The 12638-nt window shown below is 35.4% G+C and overlaps 1 protein-coding gene across 1 annotated transcript in view; it reads right to left on the reverse strand.

Annotated features, from left to right (window-relative positions):
• LOC118184723 (uncharacterized) overlaps positions 1 to 12638 on the reverse strand; it is a 585346-nt gene that overhangs the window by 50371 nt on the left and 522337 nt on the right. Inside the window, exon 14 of the mRNA XM_085812207.1 lies at positions 6463 to 6752. Coding sequence (XP_085668333.1) covers positions 6463 to 6752 — 290 coding nt within the window. The remainder of the gene's footprint in view (positions 1 to 6462; positions 6753 to 12638) is intronic.

Below are 12638 nucleotides of genomic sequence, written 5' to 3' on the forward strand. Positions count from 1 at the left end.
GAACTATTGAACTACTAAGTACTAAGTACTACTAAGTACACTGGAGTAAAAATTAGGGCAACAACTATACAAGTTTCATAACTATGTAACTTGAACGATTTTGGAGCTAAGAACATGGAATTTGCAAAGACCCTATTTTTTCATGCTCTTTCGACATATCTTCAAAATGCGAAATTGCCTATGTTTGTAAAATACTAATAATTATAATAATAATAATAAATAATTAAAAAAATAGTGAAAGCTTTCAGATTTTACATTAGGCCCAATGGGGCGCCCCTTATCTTTACTTATCTTTACTTTACTTATTAAATATCATGTTCTTTGCATAAAATTCAATTCAAAAGCAATATCACAAAATATTTAAAGGAGCATATCTTTAGAATTTTTGTAAAAAAATAATAATATTAAATAATTAAAAAAATAATGAAAGCTTTCAGATTTTATTTTAAGCTCAAAGGGACGTTTTTTAACGTTTTGTGTTACCTTATTAAATATCATGCTTATCGCAAACCGTAAATTCCATTCAACAGCGATATCACAAAATATTTAAAAGAGCATATCTTTAGAATTTCCAATACAAAGTCCCGCGCGCTGGGGATGAAAATGTTTTTTCTTTTTTCGTACGGTGTTGCCCTTCCTCGCTTTGGAATCGTTGAGTTTATTAATCAAAAATTCTTTAATGTCTGACAAAATATGATAAATAATAAAGCAAATATGGTAGATAATAAAACAAATTCCAAACTAGGGCTTCCAGATACCCAATTCGAATGGAGGACTACGTTATTCAAAATTGGATGGCTCTGGGTACCGTTGTTTTTTCACAATGCGAGAAACATACATTTATGCAGATTCTCGATTATTTAATTTCTTTAAATATAATGCAGGGCTCTAATATTTGGTGGCAACAATTTGAAAAGTGTGAACCGACGTTTATAGTGAACCGACGCAAAATGTCAGAACGAAATTAATATTCTTCCTGGGCAAATTGCCCCTTAGGGATAAAAAAAGTTTAAATGAGAACATAGGGAATATGATACAAAGAGGGGTGGGGAAAACGTGCTGTTGCAAAATTTTAGAGATTCACAGAAAAAATAAATTGTGTGTTCACTTCTGACCGAAATGCAAACTTAATAGCAATTTTTCCTATCTATGTCTTAGATTGCGCCGAGTTTCCTAGATTGCGCCGAGTTCTGCGGTAATAAAGTTCATTCATGCTAAAGCTCTTGAAGAGTGCTAGATGGGACTGCAGTGATGAAAACTGGTGTCCTATTGAGCTTCACATATGTCCTATCCTATTTAAATCTGGAAAATATGCGAGCCTCTCCAATTGCTGGATTCCTTTGTCTTCAAGAAAATGAGCCATTAATATAGCACCTTCAAGATAATGAGCCATTCTTATAGCACAACATGGTCCAGCATATCGTGACCAGGAGGACGTTATTGCGGATTTAACCTCTAAAAAAATTGACATAAGGATCAAGAGAATCACCTCAGTATATTTCGGCACTCATGTTTGAAATGGTAAAAATATAAATACCAGTGCGATCATTCAGAATGATGTCCACCCGCGTATTATATGTGTATTTTCTATTCATTCTCTTGCAAATAGACAATACACAGATAATACCCGTATACGGGAGTGTTATATAGTAAAAAATTTAGTTTGTGTTTTAAATACTTTTAACTTTCAACTTAAACTTAACTGATAACTTTGCTGATTGACTGTGGTGCCGGATAAATCAACAACAACAACAACAACAAAAAAAAAAAAAAAAAAACTGAAATGTTTCAGATTTTAAATTACGTCCAAAGGGGCGTTTTTTTAACATTTTGTGTGTTACCTTTCTTTATTAAATATCATGTTCCTCGCACTTAAACCATAAGATCCAGTGCAACAGCAATATCGCAAAATAGTTTTAAAACGAGCCTATCTTTAGAATTTCCGATACAGAGACTCACGCGCTGGAGATAAAAATGTTTTTTCTGCACAACGTTGCCATTGCTCGCTTTGAAATCCTTGAGTTTGTTAATCAAAAATTCGTCAAAGTTTTAAAAAATAGGAAATCGATCATAAAACAAATTTCAAATTTCAAATTGGGTCTTCCACATGCTCATATTCGTTGGAGGATTACGTTATTCAAAATTCGATGACTCTATGTACCGTTGTTTTATCACAATACGAGAAATATACATACATTTATGCAGATTTTTCATTATTTAATTTCTTCAAATATAATGCAGGACTCTAACATTTTGTGGCAACAGTTTGAAAAGTGAACCCACATTTATGAGTCCGACGCAAAATGCCAAAACGAAACTAATAGTCCTTCGGGATTCAAATCCCTTTGGACTAAAAAAATCAAACAACATATAATTCACATTTAAAATCTAATTCATAATATCCATATATCATACCGACATTCTTATAAACATTCGTATAGTAAATCAATGAATCAATCATATCTATCAATCAATCGTATAGTGGTAGTACAATTTAACGTTTCAGGTTTGCGTTGTGAGTAACCTATGTAAAAGGAAATATCAATAACTCCAAATTCAATTAAACTCCATGTTTCTTAAAAGCCTCCCGGCTCAAACCAATGGAGGAACATGACAGGCCACAGTAAATTATACGCTACATAAATACACAAATGCAATTAAATTTTAAACACACATTTATTAAATTCTTGAATATATTATATAATTAAATAATGGGTAACTGATCAGTATCCTACAACATATTTTTACTCTGAAAAGTAACACATAATGTCACACGCATTTACAGCTTACAAAAAATTAATATACCTTAAGATGGAAAATAACACATATCTCATTCCAAAATTAACATACTCATATTAATTTGTAAGTTTACTATTTTTGACGTTCAATAGCTCACTAATTAAGCCGGTAAAACAAATCTTTAAACCTTCCTTTACAGACTTTAAATTAATTAGTCATTATTCAAAATATTCTAATCATTTAATAGTTTACATATATAAAATAAATAATTTCCGTTTAAGTAATTTGAAAAGATAGAGACGTAGACAAATTTAAAAATCACGCACAGATGGAAGACAGTTTTTCTGGATTGAAGAATCTTTAGTGTCCAATCCACTTGGAAATGAGCTAAAACAATTTTTTTTTTTTTCAAAACACTTTCAGAAGCGTCCATTGATTCAGGAACCGCTTTAAATATGTCCATTAAGTGAGAGACAATTTCAGAAAGAAAAGATCTTTAGTGTCCAATCTTTTTTCTGTCAAAACACTTTCAGAAGCGTCCATTGATCTCAAGAACAAGGGAAGCATGATACCTCCTTCTGGAACAAATCTGTATCTCATGACAAATTTCTTCAACTGGAATGTCTCAAACATGACTATTCAAGTTCTCCAAAATACACGATGAAGCGGCGAAACTAAATTTTGGGTAGAGCACTTTTGGCACAAACTTCTTAGTTGTAATCAATCTCTCCTGTCTATGACGAACAATTCTAACTGGAAAGCCTCTAACATGAATATTCAGAGATCATCACTAAATACACGATGAAACGGTAAAATCAAATTGTGCGTAGAGCACTTTCTCCGTGCGAACAAATTCTCATCAGCGGGAAAGCGGCGAGGAACCTCGCCTCAGACCGAGTCGCAAGCCCCCCCAGGAGGTAAAGCCGAACCGAACTTTTTCTTTTACTGCCTTACATCTTCGCAACTCCAATGTCTCCAAATCCGACGCAATAGCCGACACTAGAATTAATAAGCCAAAAAAGAATATAACCAAACTCAAAATTATTAAAACTCAAAATTATTAAATATCAAATTTTGAATAATTACAAATTAAGAATTTTGATTTTTATGAATCACTTAATTAAATTAAATTCGCTACACAACAGGAGTACAGAGAGCTCTCAACGTCAATCTCTGTTTCTTTCCAGTGGATCCCAGCTCACTGCGAATGGAGGACTACGTTTCTGGGAACGAGGCTGCCAATGTTTGGGTCAAAAAAGGGTACACGGGTCCTCTAGAGACATTTGAAAAGCCTCTCATTTCACTCAGTCAAAGTCCCGATAAAAATAAGATATGCCTCCAGGATAAAGCAGACAGCACTTAAATAATGAAATAATAAATGAAATAAATGATCAAACAAATTCCAAATTCGGGCTTCCAGATGGCCATATTCGAGTGGAGACGTAAGTTATTCAAAATTGGATGGCTCTAGGTAACGTTGTTTTATCACAATGCGAGAAATATATATACATTCATGCAGATTCTTCATTATTTAATTTCTTTAAATGTAGTACAGGGCTCTTATATTTGGTGGCAACAATTTCAAAAGTGATTCGCTGTTACACTTTCACAGAATCAACAGAATCAACGCAAAATAAAATTAATAGCCCATACCAAAGAAATACGTAATATGGCTTTGGAAGCACAATATCAGAGAACCTGGTGCACAAAAGACCAGGTTTGATTTCACGAGGGGGTAGAAATAGTGGTGGCCAAAATTGTGGACACTTTTGGAAATTTTTATGATTTTGAACTCTGTATGCTTATAGAAAATGTTACGTTTCGCAAAATGCAAACTTGTATGTATCATTTTAAAGAGAATTTATTACTGAATTCAATACAAAACACAAAATTTAATTATTTGCAATACAAAAAACTTATATGTACTTTAATATAAATAAAAAACACAGTTATGAAGTGGTTTGTAATGTCTAGCTTTCCTGGCCAATCACTGTTCTTGTTCCGAGAACCAATCAAATGTTAGTAACTGCCAGTAGAAGCTGACATCATGTTTACTCTTGAAACAATTCATTATTTTGCTTTGTTCTCTAGGAGGAGGACCTGTTTCTTATACACTGCAATTACAAGTAAGAATTTTTGTAAAAATTTTTAATATTTAGTCAAGAAGCAATGACATCAAATAAAAGAGTAGATTGGACACCTAGAAAGAGATGTAATATTATTGTGTTAAGAGAAAGTGGTCTTTCCTATGCTGAAATTGCATGACAGGTGGGTGGTTCAGTGACTACATCTGGAGTCTGAAAGTTTTGTTTACGATATCAGGAGACAAATTCAATAAAAAAACAAAGAAGGAAGAGGCCGAAAAAGGTGCATTACATCTATTGATGACAGAAGAATAAAAAGACTATGTCTCCAAGACAGAAAAATGTCATCAGCGGCCATCAGAAGTGATCTGAATGATGCTGGTGTTTCTGTCAGTTCAAGAACAATCAGGAGAAGATTAACAGATGTTGGACTGAGAGGTAGAATTCCACGAAAAAAGCCTTATCTTAATTTTCAGCAACGAAAAAAAAAGACTACAGTGGGAAAAGGAACACATTAATTAGACAGATGATCAGTGGTCACAAGTTATATGGAGTGATGAAACTAAGAAATCATTATTCGGTAGTGATGGGCGAAAATATGTAAGACGTAGAATAGGAGAAGAGCTACATCCTGACTGCATTCAAACAACTGTGAAGAACCCAGTTAGTGTTATGATTTGGTCATGCATGTCAGCAGATGGTATGGGTCACCTTCATGTCATCGATGGGACACTGAATGCCAGAAAATACATCGACACTATTCTAGAACTAAAACTTCTACCTTCCATCAGAGATCTCTTTCCCAACAATGCTTCGTTTATTTTTCAGCAGGATTCTTCTCCTTGCCACACGGCCAAAAGATCGAAAGAGTGGTTTCGTACAAAGAGCATTAAATTGTTGTCACGGCCAGGAAACAGTCCTGACCTCAATCCTATTGAAAATTTGTGGCACCGTTTGAAAACTCTTGTCCGAATGAGGCGCCCATCAAATAAAAGGGAACTAATTGAGGCTATAATTGTTTCCTGGCATCATGTAATAACGAAATAAGAGCTTAAAACTCTTGTCAGCTCAATGAAAAGTCGATGTGAAGCGGTAATCAAAAATAAAGGGTACCTTACTAAGTACTAATAACTCACTGCAATCATCACTATCTAATGTATATCGATAACTATTATCGTTCAACTTTTTTGTATTGAAAATAATTGAATTTGGTGTTTTGTATTGAATTCAGTAATAAATTCTCTTTAAAATGATATATACAAGTTTGCATTTTGTAAAACGTAACGTTTTCTATAAGCATACAAAGTTCAAAAACATAAAAATTTCCAAAAGTGTCCACAATTTTGGCCACCACTGTACATCAAAGAGTGACAAAAGTATCTTATCGGTTGAAAAATAGCTTCAATAATTACTTTAGCGTCAGTTCTTGGATTTGCCACCCCTGCATTACTTTAAAGAAGGGTACAAAATATTTGCTGCCATACGATTTCCAGGTAATTATAATGAAGCTTAGTGAAATACCTAGAATTTTGTTCTTGCTTGTAACGAAAGAAACGCAGAATCTAACTTAAAACCGTTAATAAAATATACAATATTGTAGTTTAAAAATTCTCTCACATCAGTTTGAGGAAAAACATACCATATCCTGGCCACACGTCAGTGATATTCGTACTCCAGGCTTCCATATCGACGTCTTCTCTGGAAAGCCAAACGATTGTCTCTTGAAGTGTTGCTGGTAGAGGAAGGCGTCTGGCAAGAGGCCTAAAAATGCAGCAATGGTAGGCATAGGAAAGAGCCAATGTGTGCACTTTGGGAAATGTCTCAGGTGTAGGGAATTCTCGAAGGTTTTTATTATTGAAAGTTTTAAGTTGTCTGAGATTCTGCAGCCCTTCCGTCGGCAAGGTCGGAAATATATTCTCTCCCAAATTGCTGTGAAAGAAATTTGGCAAATTAGAAGTCAATCGGTATTATTCAGAAATATGAGGGGCTGTGTTGGGTAGGGTCAGAAAACAGCCTTTTATAGTGTAACAATTATTTATTAACAGGTTTAAGTTGCACACGGACATTACATCTAACTTTAAGGGGGCTCATGCACCTTAAACCCCTTATGATCTTCGAATATGTGACTGTTGCAAGAATTGGGATAATTTATTTATTTTAAAAGCAATTACTAAAAACTTTTTACAACTGACTGCATAATATAGCTGCTTTCTGAAATAGTAATCAGAAAGTTTCTATTGCCAAAAATATTTTTATAATTTAATCCGCTTTGTGACAACATTTTCCGTCATGTTTCCAACTTGCGAGCACAATTTAAAACATTCTGTTTCATATTTAATTCCATATTTAATATATAGCTTTTATAACATTTAGAAACGACTGTGAACCTAAAATTCTAAAAATTTCATGTTAAATTTTTATTTTATTTTGAGTGGAGTTTATAAAATGTATTTTATTAACTAATTTCGTCCATAAAATTTTTCAATATTAAAATATTCATCAGATTTTTGGTTCAGTTAGAATATAGTGCCCATATAAAGAATTCCATCGAATTTCAAGTATGTACCATTAGCCATTTTTAAAATATCGTGCGCGCAAGGTGGAAACAGGGCGAAATATTTTGTCACAAAGAGGATTAAATTACAAAAATATTTGTGGCAACACAAACTTTCTGGTTACTAGTTTCCAAAGCAGCCATATTATGTAGTCAGCTGCAAAAAGTTGGAAGTAATTGCTTTTAAAATAAATAAAATATCCCAGTTCTTGCAACAGTCACATATTCGAAGATCAGGAGGGGTTTAAGGTGTATGAGTCCCCTTAAGAAAATTACAGAGTAAGAGTTTGATACAACCTATCACGTTAAACACTTCGCATTTACTAAAGTTCTTTTATTGATACTCACCAGAGGGCACCCCTATTTTTACAGTTAGTTCAACAGTTAATATTAGCAGCAAACTTTATATTAAACGATTGGTTACAGAAATAAATATACCACATTATTGACGGCAGATATTCAATATTCCTGGATCTGATAATTTTTAATCTTTTAATACATTCGATGTGCGTTTAGAAACTTAAGACACGTTGAAAAAAAACGAAAATGATCAAGACAGTATTTTGAGCATCGTGTGAAGTATTTCCAGAAAACGTTGAAACAAATACCGCGAACGAACATTTTTACTGATAATGCCTTTAGATAATTACCCTCTTTTCCCCCTCTATAGGCGATCTGCTGAGTATTTTTTTTTTTTTTTTTGGCCCAATAATCTTTTATAAGCGTAGTGATGTGTATATTACGGAACAACTCATTTCTCTGAAACTATGGAATACACAAGAAAACCATAAAAGAAACAAATAACATATTGTAAAACAAATCGAAAATTGTGTTTCGTGGGAAAAAAAACAAAAATATCTAAATTAAAAAAGTTTCAAAAAATAAATAGTAAAGTTGTAAGGATCTTAAGTTTTACTAACGTTTATTTTATTTTAAATCTTTACTATCACTTCTTATTTTCTACTTCCGGCCAGAATTATAAGCGTTAAGGTTTTTATGCAAAGTTTGTCTGGCGAACGCCAAGTATTTAAGTTGTGGCCTTTTGCCAAGCAAGAGAGAGGAAGCAGTGAGTCAAAGCAGGCCGCTTACCTTAGAAGTTACTTAGTTGCTGTTTGCCTTCCAGGCCAGAGGTTTTAATCCTCTTGATAAATTTAAACGTATGGTAGTGTTCACAATCTCTGTACTACATACGCTTCCTGTTAATATAAGGCCAATCTTCCACGTTTATTATTCTAAAGTTAAATTAGAGTTTAGTTTTATTTTTATACTTTTACGTTAGACCCCAAGTAGCGGGTCAGTGTATTCCGAAGTACGGAAGTTATTGTATATAGAGAAAAATAAAGGGTTTTGTATACCCTTCGTCTGTATTCTGTCTACTTACCACAATTAGTGAACATAGCTTTAGTAAGCTCTCTGTTCCGAGTCAGGTCCTTGTATGTTCCCGAAGAAGGTAAGAAGGAACATTGACCCTGATAGTGGCGCCCAACGAAGAAGAATAACCATGGCCGAGTTTCAAGAAGAACCTGTGCTGCCTGCAGAAACGGCTCAGAATCCAGAAATGCCAGCTGCTGCCCTGGAAGGATTTGGTTACATCGTCCAGACCATGCGCGCTTCGATGAAACCAGAAGCAACATTTAATGGAAACTCACCGGTAACCAGTTTTTTGGAAAAATTGGATGACCACTTCATGCTCTACCCCGTGCACGAGTTTCAAAAAGTTACCTTAGCTACCAGCGCTTTGAGGGGCCAAGCGCTTAACTGGTTCAAATGTATAGGCAGAAGTCTCTTGGGTCAAGCAGGAAGTCCCACCTATACTTACGAAAATTTCAAGACTGCCCTACTAAAAGCCTTCCCTGTTGTAAGGGATCGTGCGAAATTAGAAACGGAACTTTTCAGTATATATCAACAAAGAATCGAAAACCTCTCGAGCTTTATTTTAAGAAAAATTCACGTTTTCAAGCTCTTGTATGGAAACCGTCCGGATCCTGAAATAATTCAAGTGATTTTGCCGAGGTTACTGCCCCAAGTGCAAGACTTTATTGAATTAAGAAATCCGACTACACTGGAAAAGTTATTTGAGCTAGCAATCCAGTTTGAAAGTAGAAGAACGGCGGACGTCGAAAGAAGACGCCAATATTAACAGCGAAACCAATTTGGTGCGCCAAGACTACAGCAAACTCAAATACACGGCTACGGAGAAAAAGCGAATCAGTGGGCAAGGAAACCCGAGCATTCAAAAACAGCCGGCGAACGTCGACAGTTCAATAGCAACCCAGGAAAAAAGTCTCAAGGCAAGTGGAAAAAGAAGGAAAGCACGGAAAGGAAAAATAATTTAAACTAAAACGGATTTCTGCTGACGAGAGGGTGCGGAAATCCGAAGGCCAAGAAAACCCCTCTTCCTACAAGTTAAATACAGTAATGGTGAAAAATCTGACTCTTCCGAAGATTGAAGTCTTGGTGAATAATATCCCAGCCACCGCACTCCTGGATACAGGCGCGCAGTGTTCCTGTGTGGCAGAAGATTTTTTTAGGAAGTATTTTCGCAAATACCGCATATATAATGCGGATAATATGACAGTGTTAGCGGCGCAAGGAGAAAAATGTAAGTGCGTAGGTAAAGTACCTTTGTATATCCGTATCAAGGACGAACAAGTAAAGGTGATGTTTTTTATAGTAAAGAATCTGCAAGCACATTTAATTTTAGGAATAGATTTTCTTTCAGAAGCACAAGCTACGCTGGATTTTAATGAAGCGTCCCTTAAGTTGACAATGAAACCAGTTCGTACAGAAAACGCTGAACCGCCGATGTTAAAACTTGACCACCTCCCTAATGACGAACAAGGAAGAATCCGACACTTGGTAAGTGAATTTGCTTCGTTATTTAGTGATATTCCAGGATTTACTCAGGTTACTAACCATAGTATTGACACCGGAGATGCAATGCCAGTTCGTCAAAAACCATACCGGTATGATAAGAATAAGAAAAAAATTATAGAATGGCATATTACCGATATGCTACGTAAAAAGATCATAGCGCCCATCTCAAGTAGTTATGCTAGCCCGGTGGTTTTATGTAAGAAAAATAATGACTATCCTTTGACGCATCCAAAAAGATGGAGATTCGCTATTGATTACCGTAAATTAAACTCCATAACTAAATATCCGGTATATCCGTTACCGATTATAGAAGAAATTCTAAGGAACATAAAATTAACCAAATTTATGACGACTTTAGACTTAACGACAGGTTATTTTCAAATAGGGGTGAGGCCTGAGGACGTGCCTAAGACTGCTTTTATAACCAAGTCTGGCACTTATGCATTTTTGCGTATGCCGTTTGGCCTTTCAGGGGCCCCGGCAACATTTCAGCGATGCATGGACATTGTGTTAAGACCTGTTCTTCGAAAGTCCACATTTATCTATTTAGACGATATCATTATTACTAGTGATAATCTCGACCAACATGTACAGGATTTAAGACAGGTGTTTTCTTTATTAAATGAGGCCGGTCTAAAAGTTAATGTCGAAAAGTGCAAAATTGCAGCCCCTGAATTAAAATATTTAGGTTACAAAATATCTCAAAAAGGGATCGAGACAGATGAATCAAAAATAATCGCTGTACAAAAGTATCCGACTCCAAACACGGCAAAGAAGCTCTCTTCTTTTCTAGGACTTTGTTCATATTATAGGTCCTTTATAAAAGATTTTGCGGCTATCGCTGAGCCATTGTTAAAATTAAAAAGGAAAAAGGCAAGATTCTCGTGGACGGCCGAAGCCAATAGTGCTTTCGAAAAATTAAAACAAGCATTAACGCAAGCCCCTGTGTTGAAATTTCCTGCAAAGGATGAGAATTTAGAAATTTCAGCGGATGCTTCGGATTATGCGGTAGGAGCGGTACTTTCGCAAAATCAGCAGCCCGTGGCATTTTTTAGCCGAACTTTAAATCAAACACAAAGAAACTATTCCGCGACCGAGAGAGAGGCACTTGCAGTTCTGTTAGCAGTGCAAAAGTTCCGAGTCTATTTTGGAAAGGCGCCGATAACAGTGTACTCTGATCATGCGGCGGTAACTAGATTGTACTCAGGAAAAAATTTATCCCCAAGGTTAATAAGATGGGCACTCAAGCTGCAAGAATATAATCTGGTAATCAAGCATACCCCCGGAAAGGAAAATATCGTAGCAGATGCCCTATCAAGAATTAAAATAGATGAACAAGGGAATACCGTAAAGGTGGCAATGCTCACAGCATGTACAATAAATTCCCGAGAAACTGTAATAACTGAACTGGGTAAGGATCCTGAGTTTGGAAGCATTTATGAGTATTTGAAGGATCCTGAAAATTTTAGCCACGAAGATATTGTGGCGATAAGAAATAGGGAGGCCCATTACGAACTAATAGATGGTCTATTATTTTATACAAAAACTACGAATTCCAACAACGAATTTCGACCTGTTATAACAGCTAGTCTTAGATTAAATATCCTGCAGGAGCTCCATGACAGCCCTTTAGGTTCTCATGCTGGTATTCGAAAAACTATCCAACGCGTACGCGAGGCAGTCTACTTTCCTGAACTGCAAAAGTTAACAAGGGCGTATGTCCAGTCCTGCCCAACATGTCAAGCCGTTAATTATATTAATTTCCGCCCGGCCGGGTTTCTAAATAGTATTAAATCCGAATTTCCAAATGAAATAATTGGCATCGATTTATTGGGCCCTTTCCCAAAAAGTCAGTTAAATAAAAGTCGCTATCTCCTTGTTATAGTTGATCATTTTAGTAAATGGACCGAAATTGTTCCCTTAAAACGAGCCTCCGCGAAATTAGTTACTGATTCTATTTTAAATAAATATATTTTAAAATACGGGGCGCCCCTAAAAGTTATATCGGATAATGGTCCTCAATTTGTAAGTAATATATTTGAAGACATGTGCCAAAAACTGGGCATACGTCATTTAAAAATGGTCCCGTATCGGCCGCAATCAAATATAGCGGAACGGGTCAATAGAAATATAGTGAAAATTATCCGTAGTTATGTTAAAAATTTTCATAAAAGCTGGGATAACTATGTCAATGAATTTGCTTTCGCCCTTAGGACCGCAAAACATGATACAACGGGCAAAACTCCTGCTGAGTTATTTTTAGGCAGAAAGATTATAACGCCGTTAGATAAATTATTTTATGTGCAACAAAGAACCCCAGAATTTAAAATGGGTGATATAGAAAAACTAATTAAGGAAGCAAAGAAGAATACGGAAGTAGCACA

Source organism: Stegodyphus dumicola, chromosome 2 (genome assembly GCF_044657685.1).
Source record: "Stegodyphus dumicola isolate Sdum_Otavi_A_Nest chromosome 2, ASM4465768v1".
In the NCBI taxonomy this organism is placed as follows: Eukaryota; Metazoa; Arthropoda; class Arachnida; order Araneae; family Eresidae; genus Stegodyphus; species Stegodyphus dumicola.